The 13,320-nt window shown below is 48.8% G+C and overlaps 3 protein-coding genes across 4 annotated transcripts in view; all 3 read left to right on the forward strand.

Moving 5' to 3' along the window:
* The first annotated feature begins 1,140 nt into the window (after nucleotides 1–1,140).
* On the forward strand, nucleotides 1,141–4,939 carry LOC116660157 (collagen alpha-2(I) chain-like). The gene is made up of 3 exons (XM_032468858.1): nucleotides 1,141–1,152; nucleotides 3,864–4,111; nucleotides 4,336–4,939. Exons 1-3 carry the CDS (start codon nucleotides 1,141–1,143, stop codon nucleotides 4,937–4,939), a joined length of 864 nt encoding a protein of 287 aa, XP_032324749.1.
* A 187-nt stretch (nucleotides 4,940–5,126) lies between these two features.
* Nucleotides 5,127–7,209, forward strand: TLNRD1 (talin rod domain containing 1). Its single transcript, XM_032469369.1, has one exon. The coding sequence runs from the start codon at nucleotides 5,451–5,453 to the stop codon at nucleotides 6,537–6,539; it is 1,089 nt and encodes a 362-aa protein (XP_032325260.1). The 5' UTR covers nucleotides 5,127–5,450; the 3' UTR covers nucleotides 6,540–7,209.
* A 48-nt stretch (nucleotides 7,210–7,257) lies between these two features.
* CFAP161 (cilia and flagella associated protein 161) overlaps nucleotides 7,258–13,320 on the forward strand; it is an 88,680-nt gene continuing 82,617 nt past the window's right edge. For both annotated transcript variants that reach the window (XM_032469365.1, XM_032469364.1), the window contains exons 1-2: nucleotides 7,258–7,309; nucleotides 7,594–7,637. The gene's annotated coding sequence lies outside the window, so the exon portion shown is untranslated. The remainder of the gene's footprint in view (nucleotides 7,310–7,593; nucleotides 7,638–13,320) is intronic.

The following is a 13,320-nucleotide window of genomic DNA, read 5'->3' on the forward strand; positions in this document are numbered from 1 at the left end:
ATATCAAAAAATTTTACTGTTAGGAGTCCAGGGAGCCTGGATCTTAGCACTCACCTTTTCTCCCCTATAGAGTTCTGGAAAATGGAAAATACACCCACAGATCACTAACCAGTAGGGAAATGGGGTATAGAATTTATCTGTGAAAGTAACTTTCACCTCCATGTAGGTTTGCCTGGTAAGCTGGATGGGAGAAAATTTCAGATCCCCCAGACCTTGGAACTTGAAGGCTCCCAAGGTATGACTGGTCCTGCACACAGGCTTCCCTCACACACTCAACTTCAGGTGAATGGGGAGACAGCACGGAGGGAGCCAGGGATATGAGAGTGATGGGTGAGATCCTGCCCAAGTGTTCTTACTGGCTGGGAACCAAACACACCAGAGAAGGAGGATACACTGGGTAAGGAGAGTGACCCGTCACACAGTGACCTGCTCCCTAATGAACCACAGTCCACTGGATGTCAGACTCTCATTTATCACCTGTGGGGATGGGTGAATCAGGCAAAAGGAGGGGCAGGGGTAAGTTTTCCAGATACAAGTTCCTCTCCTTTAGAAGAGATACTGAAAGGAAGATAATAAAGGATGATGTCTGATCATGTGTAGGAAAGAATGCCTGAGACTGAACTGGCCCACTTGTAAGGGCAAAAACAAACAAACAAACAAACAAACAAACGAAACAGAGGGAAACTGCAGCGAAGGAAAGATACATGACTGGCAAAGAATGCCCCTTACTGACCGCCAGGTGGCAGTGTAGACCAGACACAGCTTGGTTGTTGGTCTATAAACTCTGGAGTATAGTGTCAAAGTTGGATATCAAAACCTAGCACAGCTATATACATATACAGTGGAATACAATTCAGTCTTACAAGAAAATTCTGAGACTGTGATAATATCAATGAACCTTGAAGACGTTACTCTAACTGAAATAAGCCAGACACAAAAAGACAAATATATGATTCCACTTATATAAGGAACTCATAGTCGTCAAATTTATAGAGAGAGAAAATAGAATGGTGGTTTGTAGGGGCTGGGGAATGAGGAGTTATTGTTAGTGGGTACAGAACTTCAATTTGAGAAGATGAAAAGGTTTCTGGAGATGGATGGTGGTGATGGTTGCACAATGGTGTGAATGTTCTTAACACCATGGAACTGTGGGTTAGGTTCATAAAAATGGCCAAGATGGGAAACTTTATGTTATGACTATTTTATCACAATTAAAAAAAAAAAAGAGTTCTCAAACTGTGATCTTATATATGCCTAAAGTCCAGGTGGTAGCTGTACCTTCTAATATAGGCAAAGAAGGAAGGAAAGTATGTTTCTGGCCTGCCCCAAACTCAGTCATTTCCACCTTTCCTCCCTAGCCCTCAGTCAGCTCTCTATTTGCATCTTGTGTATTCATTTATTTATTAAATGTCTACTAAGTGTCGGCCTTGAGCCAGGCACCGAGAATACATTCTCCAGTGGCCATGCCATTTTCGGCATGGCCTCAGCTTCCTCTTGTCTGCTCCATTCACCTTCCCTGGCCAATCCTTCAGCCACATTTTTTTCAGCTTTCTTCTCTCACTCAGTTTCCATTTTAATAAAAAATACTTTGCACAGTACCTTTTGTTCATATTATATTTTAGTTTTAGAAGAGGATTAGGAGTAATGGGTGGAGTTTTCTAAAGAAAAAGCCCAGACTCCCGTGACTCTGGGGCAGACAGCCTTCCTCTATTAATTAATCAAGTTAGACAAAAATATGCTACAGCATCAAAACCCCCCAGGTCTCAGTGGCTTCACACTGAGTTTACTTTTTGCTCACATTACACATCCAACACAGGTCAACAGAGGGTCTGCTCCATGGTCTTCCAGGCTTCCGGAGGGTCCGTCAGCTTTTAGCTGCACCACCTAGAACACAGCTTCCAGAGCAGTCACGGCAGGGGAAGAGCGGACAGGTACAGACTGGCCTTGCATAGCCTTGGTCCCAGGTAACCCACATCACCTCCACTTACATTTCATTGGTCAGAACTGATCACATGCTCCTGCCTAATTGTAACTGGGCTACCTGGTGAGCCCTACTGCTTCTGCTCTAGCTCCTTTACTCTGTGCTCTCCCTATACCAGTAGTGAAGTTGTGATGACTTGCTTTCTCTGTTGCCCTCTCTGGACTCTACTCTTCAGAAGGGGTAGAGCCCTCAGGGTCTGGCACATGGGAGGTGCCCAGTGTTTGCAGAGGGAATGAATAATGGCAGGAAGTTAAGGACCTAGAGGAAGGTGGGGTTAGTACCTGGAAGGATTCATTTAGGAAGGGCTGTCATATCTGAAAAATGAAGCCAGGGAAGGCGGGTGGGCCAAGTAACTGATCCTATCAAATTTTTCAAGCTAAACCCAAACCTCACTGAATATAGGGGGACATTTTATGTGTAACGTATCTCATTGTTGGAGTACAAGGTTTCCAGCAACACAAAGAGACTGCATATGTAGAAGGAAAGGAAAATAGGACCCTAGGGACACCAAGTGGCTTTGAGAAAAAAATCTGATCCCAGAGCAGTTTTATGAATAAACTAGGAATGTAAGGAAGGGTCTGACTTCTTTCTCTGAAGTTTTTGGAGCTAAGTAGGACTAGGGTGCTATTCCTGGGTTACCATGGAAAGAGTCTGATTTATCCAACTGTTTTTCTCCTGCAGAAAAATAAAAGGGATTAACCCTACAGAATCGCTGCTTGTTTAGAAAACCAGCAGTTTTATCGGCCTCGGTTTGCAAAATAACTGGGTTCATTTAGATTTTAGAAGTTATCTAAGGATACTTGAAGTTATAAGCAGAGTGACTATCCATTTAGGTTTGTATCTGTGGTTACTGGTTAATTTCTTAGTGACATGTCTCACAGTTCAGTCTCAAAGCTGTTTCGGTTTGGACAATACATTGCAAGGTCGTCCTAGTTACAAATGACATTTACAACTGGCTGAAAAAAGGTGACACCAGATCCTAGAAAGGGGCAGAGGAACAAACATTTCCGTTTGGTGAACGCACCCTGCTCGGGATGGGCACCTAGAAGGCTTATTTCAGGACTAAGAGGTGGGGGCCGGCCCTTCAGGAGGTGGAGTTAGTCCAGACAGCTTTAACCACTTCCTGAAGAGTAAAGGCTGGGTAAAATTAAAAAGAGGTGATGGTGGGGTCCTCGCCCATGCATTTGCTATCTTCTTGACCTTAGGAAGGCACTTAAGGCGTCTGAGCATCATTTTCCTTATCTGTAAAATGGGGATAATAACGTTTACTTCCAAAGGCTGTTTCTTTTATTTAACCGTGGCCACTATTATTCCATCATATAACCAAAGACATATAAGTTATGAGAGGGCAAACTGCCGGTGAAGGCTCATAATTCTAACAGCTACATTTATGAGCCAAGTACTCAGGCAGTCAGTGCACAGTGTCTGATTTCGAAATGAGAAAACGGATACTTGGAGAGAGAACTTGCACAAGGTCACACAACTGAAATGGCTGGGGGAAGACTGACCCCAGGAAGTCTGGTTCAAAGCCCGCGCCCCAGCGATATAAGGGAGGGGGCGGCAAGCGCCTAGCCTCGTTCTTCGCACTCCATCTCCAGTGCTCTTTCCTTAACCCGCACGGCTCCTTCAGAATCCCACCGCGGGAGAGGATCACACAACAAAGGGCGGGGGAGCGCTCAGGAGACCGGTCGGTGTCCCGCAAAACGCGCTAACTGGACCCCAGCAAATCACTAGGAAATGGTATCGGGTGTCTTCCTCCCTTCAGTTCAGAAACAGGCCACCTTTTAGACTTGCTCCCTTGGCGGCGAGAAAGCGTGGAGCCCCCTGGTCTGGCTGAGAGCTTACGTAAGGCCAACCGGCGGCTGCGCCCGTGTCTCCCAAGGGTGTGCGCCGAGCCCCCGGCCCGGGAGGGCCTCCCTCCGGCCTGCTCCCCTCGCCGCTCCGCGGGGGACCACCGGGGAAGCCGGGGACCACCGGCCCCGCGCCAGCGGCGTCCGCGTTGGGAGGGGGCGTCCTCCCGCAGCCACCCAGCTTCCCGGGGGAGGAGCAGCGCATCGCGCAAGCATCCGGGAGCGGCGGAGGGGGCGGGAGGAAGGGCGAGAGGAGGAAGCGGGATTTAAACGAAAGGCGGTGACGCCACACAAAAGATTTCTATAGGCTCCAGGGAGGTTAGGGCCGAGGCGGCGGCGGCGAGCCCGGGGGCGAGGCGCGGACGGGAAGAGGAGAAGCCTCCAGCAGCCCCGGCGGGCGAGCGGGCGGCGGCGCACCCACGGCCGCGCTCCGAGGTGAAGCCGCGCGGGGAGAGGAAGCGGGTGTTTTCCCCTCTGCCTTTCGGCCCCCGCCCTTCCTTTCAGTTTCTCCCGGCTCGCTCGGAAGTTGGAGGTTGACAAAAATGGCAGGAGCCGGGGCCCGGGCGGGTTGCCGCAGCGCCGCGGGGACCTTCTGAGTTGGCTGGGCCGCCTGGGAGACGCGCGCGGCTGCGTCCGATGCACAGGGCCCGGGGTCTCGGGAGAGCTCAGCCGCAGCGGGCCCGAGGCGAGGAGGCGACGGGGATGGACTCGCGCCGACAGCCAGCGGCGGGCCGCGGGGCGCGCGGTCCGGGAGGGCGTGCCGCCTCGGCGCCGGGCCGCGCTCTGTGAACCGGCGAGGCGGGAAGGGGCAGCTGCGGCGCCCGGCACGCCCGGGCGTGGCAGGCGGGCGAGAGCGCGAGCGGGGCGGCCGCTGTGCGCAATCAGTGCAGGCTCCCGCCCGACTCTGACTCGGCCGCGCCAGCACCGGCCACACCCTCGGCCCTGCCGCCGCCGCCGGCGCCGCTTCCCGAGAGCGGGAGGCAGGAGATGCGCCCGGGGCAGCCCCGCGTCCTACAGCGCCAGTCCCGGCCACCGTCGCGGGGAAGTGCCGCCTGGCGGGGTCTGGACGCCTGAAGCCCACGTGCGCCGCCGAGCCCGAGGTGGCTGACAGCAGTGCCCTCCTGAGCCGCCGCCCGCGCTCCTCCCCGAGGAAAGGATTTTGATTTCAAAGAAAGGAAGGAAGGAAGGACAACTCCCAGCTTCCCTCTCCGGCCCTCCCAGCTCCGGCGGTCGGGCCGGGCCATGCCCAGGAAGGCGGCGGCGGCGGCAGCCCAGCAGAAGGGACTTTCCTGGCAGCCCGGCGACGAGGAGAGCAGTCTGTGAGTTTGCTTTGCCCCGGTTCATGGTTCCTGCAAGCCCTCCAAGAGGCCGAACGCTGCAGCCCCTCCCCGCGCCCCGAAGAGACTTCTGTGTTCTCTGGCCCCAGGGCCCGCTCCGCGCCGCCCGGGATCCGGCCGCCGCAGCCCAGTGCCCTCTGCCCGCGGCGGTGGATGGCATGATGGTGCGGGGAAGGCACCGCGGCCTTGGCCAGCTGAGTCGCGACGGCCGCGGGGGCGGCGGCATTGGCAGCGGCGGTGGTAGCGGACTCCCCAGCGGCATGCCAGTGCCCCCCGGGCGCGATGGCTAGCGGCAGCGCTGGGAAGCCCACTGGCGAGGCGGCTTCTCCGGCTCCAGCGAGCGCCGTCGGCGGGGCCTGCTCGCAGCCGCGTAAGAGGCTGGTGTCCGTCTGCGACCACTGCAAGGGCAAGATGCAGCTGGTGGCCGATCTGCTGCTGCTCTCGAGCGAGGCGCGGCCCGTGCTCTTCGAGGGCCCTGCCTCCTCTTGTGCCGGTGCCGAGTCCTTCGAGCAGTGCCGGGACACCATCATCGCACGCACCAAGGGGCTCTCCATCCTGACCCACGACGTGCAGAGCCAGCTCAACATGGGCCGCTTCGGGGAGGCAGGGGACAGCCTGGTGGAGCTGGGCGATCTGGTGGTGTCACTGACCGAGTGCTCCGCCCACGCGGCATATCTGGCGGCCGTGGCCACGCCGGGCGCGCAGCCCGCGCAGCCGGGCCTGGTGGACCGCTACCGCGTGACGCGCTGCCGGCACGAGGTGGAGCAGGGCTGCGCCGTGCTGCGCGCCACCCCGCTGGCTGACATGACCCCGCAGCTGCTGCTGGAGGTGTCGCAGGGCCTGTCGCGCAACCTCAAGTTCCTGACAGACGCGTGCGCCCTGGCCAGCGACAAGTCCCGGGACCGCTTTTCCCGCGAGCAGTTCAAGCTGGGCGTCAAGTGCATGAGCACGAGCGCGTCGGCGCTGCTGGCCTGCGTGCGCGAGGTGAAGGTGGCGCCCAGCGAGCTGGCGCGGAGCCGCTGCGCTCTCTTCAGCGGGCCGCTGGTGCAGGCGGTCAGCGCCCTGGTGGGCTTCGCCACCGAGCCGCAGTTCCTGGGTCGCGCGGCGGCCGTGAGCGCCGAGGGCAAGGCGGTGCAGACCGCCATCCTGGGCGGCGCCATGAGCGTGGTGTCGGCCTGCGTGCTCCTGACCCAGTGCCTCAGGGATCTGGCGCAGCACCCGGACGGGGGCGCCAAGATGTCGGACCACAGGGAGAGGCTAAGGAACTCGGCCTGCGCCGTGTCTGAAGGCTGCACCCTGCTATCTCAGGCTTTAAGGGAGAGGTCTTCGCCCAGGACTTTACCGCCAGTGAATTCCAATTCTGTGAATTAGCAACCCCCGGCCCCACCATCCCTTTCTTCCACCCCAGGCTAAAGGAAGATACTTATTCTTTATCCCTCTCCATTTATACCAAAGAAATCAAAGGTGAAGCTTCCCCCCAACCCCCTCCCGCCCCCCCCCCATGTTAAATGCTCGAGAGGAATCTTCCAGAAGGCAGGGCCATGCCTCCCATTTACGCACGCACTCGAGGGCCCCGGTACCCACCAGCGCAGACACAGTAGGGACCAGGAGATGGAAGATGTGTGATCTGCTGGTTGCAGAATCACCCCCAACCCCTCCCCCAGCTCCTCTTCCGGAATTCCTCAACTAAATTTTATTAATTGGGCAGGAAGGAGGTCATGGGTTCATTTCTTTTTTTGGTCTCCCCACCCCCTAATTAAAAGAAAGGTTACCTCAGTTTTCACTCCTTAGACATGGATGTAGCTACCTTTTTTGTATGTTGTTATTTTTTTAAGCAATCGTGTTGGATTAGGCGTATATTTGGTATGGAAAGAGTATGACATTGCCATGTGATTTGCATACGGGGGGAAAAGCTACTGTGAGTGTGTGTTTTATTTTTTAATTTACACTATAGAGTGATTTTTTCCCCCCTAATGTCAAGTTTTTACCTTGCATGTACTGGAGTATTTATTTCATCTATTAAAATGTTATGTTTCTCAGATGGCTTTTGGCAATTATTGTTGATTTTCAATAATTGTGATGTTGCAGGCTGCATGTCATCTATGGAAAGGCACCCTGGAAAGTTCTGCCGTAGCAGTGAGGTGGGTACCCAATCCTCAACCCTTTCTTCTTCCTCAAGAGCTGCTTCTTTGAACAGCCCAAAATTCAAGGAGAGCTGCGTGTAACACTCTTGTAGAGGCAGGGGGCACAAATGTGGTTGAATTAAGTATAGTGCAAACTGGACTGTTAATGGGGGTTTTTGGTCTTGCCTCTAGTGTCTCCTGGAATGTGATTGAGCTCCCTTTGTCCCCACGCCTCTTTCTGTCCTAATGAGCAGGGTTCAGGCTGACAGAAGTTTGATTTGTATTCCGCCTGTCTTTTTCAGATTAAGGCTCTTCCTACACCTGTGTGGAATGCCAGCCTTCCCAGGTCAGAGGATCTGTGTATGGACGTGCAAAAGGACTGTGTATCAAGTGAGAGTATGTAGACAGGTCTATTCAGACAAGATCCAGGTGCTCGTGATTTCAGAAAAATACTGTAGAGGGTTCCAGACTGTTTAATACAGGGAGAGGTATTCTGGAAAGTGTGTTTAAGAACTTTCCAGAGCATGATTGCGGGCAAAGGGCTCCTTTTTGTGACCTTGATCTAAGATACGCTTTCGTTGACTGTTATGTTGGAAGAAGGTTTTGTTAAATGAAATTCGGAGTTATTTTGAGGTAGTTGGTCTTTTCTGTAGACAATTAAAAAAAATCTTGGGGGAGGGGGTGTATAGTTTTGCTGAACATAGCTAACTGAGTTTTGAACATTTTCCCACTGAAAGTACAACAGGTTTATTTGTGTGCTCATCCTGAGAGAACCACGTGGGTAAAACTCATACATGCTTTAAATTTGCTCCGTGTACATTTTTCTGGGGATTTGTTGTGCCTGAACCTTTGCAAGTCCCACAAATCTGAAAAGAAAGATTTTTCCACTGTGATATGTTAGAGGAGAAAGTCATAGTGGCTGTTTTTACTTGAATAATTACACTTATTACAAGCACATCGTATTCAGCCTGTAAAACCTCTTTAAACCTGTGTAGGGTGGTACAGCTGTTCAGCTTCTCTGAATTTGAAGTTTGAAAAAGTTTTAAAGTGGTAGGGTCTATGCATTTTTTAAAAAACGGTCAAGGGAGTTGTTTTTTTCTCATAGGTCCTGGTGAATTTAAATTTTTGAAGCCTTTAAAAGATGAAAATGACCTTTAATGTTTATTCCTCTGCCCCTGCCCTTCGTTTAAGTCTGGATTGGTCAAGTTCAGGAGGTATTTGAGGAGAGGAAACCTAACCCATGTGCCAGTGACAGTCCTGCTTATGGATAGTTATTTTTACTTATTTTTATTTATCGGATTTATGTAAATAATACTGAAGTGGTTCCTTTAGCCTGTGCAGATCACAAAGAGTAAACTGAAAGGAACAAAGTAAAATAAAATCAGAACCAGAAACCTGCAAATTTGGTGTCTGATTAGGAAAAAAAGAATTGCCAGTTGTTCCTTGGACTCTTCCCTTGCAGAAGCAATTTTCAGGACAGTGCAAGCCAGAAAAGAAAAAAAAAATCACTTTCCCTATCTACTTGGATGAAGTTAACTAGCTAGTCACCAAATTAATTTTGAAACTTTCCTTTCTCTTAGCCAAGGGATAGTTGCTCTTAACATTTCTATTAAAGGTTTTGACTTGAAATCAAAATCCTGTCCTCTGAAGTTGTTAAAATGTTCAGTGGTGTGTTAACCCCTTTTTTTCCTCTCTCTGGCTCTGTGATAAAGTAGGATTTTTCATCCAGCAGGTGGCTTGAAATGAATTCTGCTTTTATTTTTTTCAGCAAGTTTCAGGAAACCAGAGTGCACAATGTTTCTGTGTGTCTGTATCATTAGCTAGACAAGGGATTTGGGCACAGGTCTCTGATATTTTAGCTTTCTTCCAGTGTATCAGGTTGTTAAACTTGTTTTTTAAATAGCCTTGATTTCTTTAAAAAGAAGTATCTCAGACCTATTTCATTGGGTTTAATAAGGGCAGCAGAGATAATACTGGTTCCAGGAATAAAATCAGAGTGGCCTCATTAAAAAAAAAAAAAATTAAACCACACTAGAGTTAATTTAAGATGGCAAGCCTTGGGCTCTCCTGACTTCTGAGGGCAGGTTTTCTTACACAGGCTTAATGGGCACCATCCTGACTGAGGATGTTGAAAACCTTCCTTTGAATGGTCATGAGAGAAGGAAATCATTATGGCTGTGTTCTCGGAACAAAAGCCATTATTTATGACAGTCAACCAAAGTAATGGGACAAAAGGCTTTCAAACACAAGACTTAACTAGAAAAAAGCACAGCTCTGTCTTTCCTTGGCTGTTTAAGTGTGGCCTTTTTCTATTATTCATTCTGGGTTGATGTTAGAAAATGCAAAAAATTACGTGTGTGTGTGTGTGTGTGTGTGTGTGTGTGTGTGTGTATTTTTGTCCCCCACCCTCATCTCTACCCCAGTTTTGGTAAAATTTAAGGTCATATTTCTTCAAAAAATCACTAAAGAGTTTATAGTTCTGGAAGCATCACTTTCATTTGGTTGGTTATTTTACATACCCTGTTTTTTTTTAAGCCAGCATAGTGATCTAAAATATTTGACAGTTTGAAACAGCTAATTTTAACAGAAGCACCTGTTTTTTCGGAATGAATGTGACTATGGTAACATGCAGATCAGGCAGAGGATTTGAAAACCGCCTGCCAAAGCCCCTTCTGAGCTTTGCTCGGTAAACAGGAGAGCAGTTAGAGAAGAAATCCGTTTGAAGCCTCAGTAGCACGTTTGCCTGTGGGGCCGTCCCCTGGCCCCTCGGTGCCTGGGTTTCCAGTACCTGGAGGAGCCGTTAAGGAGACCATCTCTGGGCTTCCAATGTGGACACAGATACTTGTGTTCCCTCCAGGCAAATTCTTGCCTTGATTAAAAAAAAATTATTATTTTTTTTTGCATATGAGTATGTGTGAAATGAATTGTCCTGTTTTACCAAAGTAGGGTTTTCATTCAGGGTGGTTTGGATAGATGGCTAGTCTGCTTCCACGTCAGGGGCAGAGGCTCAACGATTGAACTGTTCTGATGCTATAGAGAAGTATGATGACTCGTATCTGTGCTTGGGGTTGATTTAATTTAACTGTAAAGCGCCTTTGGCTCAGAGGCTGCAGTGCCTGGCATGTGTGCATGTAGTTTTTTTTAAGTGAATGTGTGTTTAAGACGCCTGCAGCAAGTGTACCTAAGCAAGTCAGAGAATTGTTTCTGGAAATGAGAGTTACAATGGGCATTCATTCAACACATATTTCCTGGGGGCCACCTGTGTGTGCTAGCCACTGTGCGGGGCCCAGGGCTGCAGCCCAGAGTGAGGCGTGGTTCCTCCCTTCGCAAAGACCTAGTGCTGCTCCAGACTTGGTTAGTGGGCTGGCAGTAGCCTCAGCAGCAGCATCCTGGGCCTGTTTCTAGGAGAAACTCTGGGGTGGATCACTGATTCGGATGCAGGCCCAGTCTGGGGGACCACTGGTCTGCAGGGCCTGCTGGTTTCTTTGTGTTCCCTACTGACCCTGTAAGACCAGAGTGCTTCTGTGGCAGGAGGCAGCAGTGTTTCTGCAAGTTTCTTGTTTGCTCAGGTGTTTTTTTCCCTCCTGGGATATTTTGAGCCCTTTTCTTTGGGTAGAAAAGATAATTTAGTCTCTCCGGCCAGTTTGGAATCAGCAGGTTTTTCTTGTGTGTATGTGTGTGTTTACAACTGCAGAGCTCTCCCTCTCTTACCTCCCCTTGGAGATGAACTGCAGTTATATAAAAGTAAGCTGGCAACTTAGCTCTCTGTGTTTTTGCATGTTGTTGACTCTGGTCCTAGAAAGCTGGAACTAGCAGACAACCTAATTAAAACCCAACTCATTAGCTCTTTGGCTGCCCAAGAAAGCATTTTGCTATTAAGTTTCTAAAGTACTCTATTCAGAACCAAATGAAGCATACAGACTTATCCAGGACTCATTTTAGGGATAGCCAAAGTTTGCATTATACTCAGAAAATATGTCCTTTAAGGCCAACCAGGCACCAAGAATTAGGATGATCTTCTGGGGCCTCCCTGCTCACAGTGGTGGTCCTGGGAGCTGGCTTTGGCATCACCAAGGAACTTGATAGATAGCAGAATCTTGGCCCTTCCGCAGACCTACCCAATAGAATCTGCTTTGGCAAGATTTCCAGGTGATTTCCGGGCACATTAACTCTAGGAGATAATATGTAGTGGCCATGACCGGATCACTGCTTGACTCTTTACTGTGGGAACAGAGGCATTTATTGTGTTTATTTAGACCTTTTCAGTTTATAAAGTGCGTTCACGTATGTTATATAATTGGGTCCTTAGCGCAGTCTCGTGAAGGAGGCAGGTATTACTCACTCTGCGTATCATCTAAACATTTGTACTTCTGTTTTCCTGCTGTAAAAGTTAAATATTTATGATGAGTTCCCATGGCGTGCAAAACCCTGTGATGAGTTCCATAGACTAGTTCTGTCCACCTAGAAGGTCCTCGAAAGTATGATCTGAAACACTTTGTGTTAAGTCAGTTTCTCCTAATCTTGCTTTTACCCCTCCAGATAATTTGACACAGCAGATAAATTGTGATATCCTCAAGGATGGCCCAAATAAAGAGCATAGCCTTGTCTTCTAAGTCTTCTGTTACTCTACATGGCAAGCCTATCCAGGTTCTCAGAAACACTGGATGTCTTAAATTCTTAAAACCACAACGTCAAACTTCCGGGAAGCATTTAAATGCCGATTTAGATTTGTTAGCATAATTTAAAAATGAATCCATTCACTGACTTCAAACTGCATTCTAGGTATTCAGTAATAACATACGTGTATCCAGATTTATGCTGAAGTAGGACACAGAGAGGGAACTTTACAAAACCCTGTGTTTCAGGAAGTGAAATATATATCCTGTGTATTCAAGGTTAGTGAGCTTGTTGCCCTGAAAAACTTCCGCCAAATTGCACTGCGTCACCTAAGTGTTAATATGTAATAGTTTGCCTTTGTTCTAATTTGCCTAGGTTTTAGATGGTGCTCAAGATACTGATCAAGTGAAAAAGTTGTTGCCTTGGTTATAGGAGACCTGGATTGATGTCAAACCTCTAGAAATTAGGAAATTGTAGGAAACCTAGGTCAATTTAGTGCTTACTGATGCCTTTTCCATTTCAACTTTTTTTGGTGACCATCAGTCCTGTTCTAAAATGAATGAGTAATTTATCCAGACACCTTCCTTCAGACAGAATTTTGGCATAAAAATTTTCCTGAAAGTTTCCTTGGAGGTGAGGTTTTACTTTAAATATTCCTTCTCTGGTAAGTTCCATGATAAAGTGGTTTCTAAAAACATAAATATGATCCTAGTTTTATTATCACTTGGGATCTAATTTTTAAGATGTGTAGGCATTTTGTGTTAGTAATGCTTGGAAAGTTGTTCATAGGCTTGACAAAAATAGATCATCTGATATTTTACCTGTCTTGATGGAATCATATACTCCACAGCAATTTCCATGACACCTGCTCTTTAAGTTGAGTCTGTGCAGAGGGCATTAGGTAGATGTGGCTGGTGACCAAAGAGGGTCCCATGGAGATGTCTTTAAATCCAGCGTGGCTCAGCCACAATGACTTTGATAATTCAGGACCAAATAGGCGTTTTATCCACCTAGATTACTAACATGACTAAAGTGGAACTGAATGGATATGAAATATTAAATAGTTTGAAAGACACATCCTTATAAGTGGCTCAAGCGTTCCAGTTCCTTCTTTCCTCTCTTTCTGGAGTTCAATTCAAACCTTTTTGCCCACTAAGGTTTCTAGAAACACAGGCAATTCTTGACATCACTGGGACTTCTTGCTTCATCCTGGGCACCCACAGGGGACCTGATAGAGCCACACTAATAGTAGGTGAGGGTGTGAGACTGCAGTCATACCGGGTCAAGTGGCTGATAATGACACTTCCTCTATTCTTGGTTGGGTCTAGAATCCTGTCTGGGTTTAGCAAGTCTGATGGTATAATGTTCCTGACTTAGCAGACATTTCCTGGGCATCTGGAACAGTGTTTAGG

The sequence above is a fragment of the Camelus ferus genome, chromosome 27 (genome assembly GCF_009834535.1).
Source record: "Camelus ferus isolate YT-003-E chromosome 27, BCGSAC_Cfer_1.0, whole genome shotgun sequence".
Classification (NCBI taxonomy): Eukaryota; Metazoa; Chordata; class Mammalia; order Artiodactyla; family Camelidae; genus Camelus; species Camelus ferus.

What these genes read in the sequence shown, in the direction of transcription:
- LOC116660157 (XM_032468858.1), top strand. An exon ending in CGGGATTTAAACGAAAGGCG is followed by an intron (nt 4,112 to 4,335) that starts GTGACGCCACAC and finishes CCTTCCTTTCAG; the next exon opens with TTTCTCCCGGCTCGCTCGGA.
- TLNRD1 (XM_032469369.1), top strand. Translation starts at nt 5,451, where the DNA reads ATGGCTAGCGGCAGCGCTGGGAAGCCCACTGGCGAGGCGGCTTCTCCG.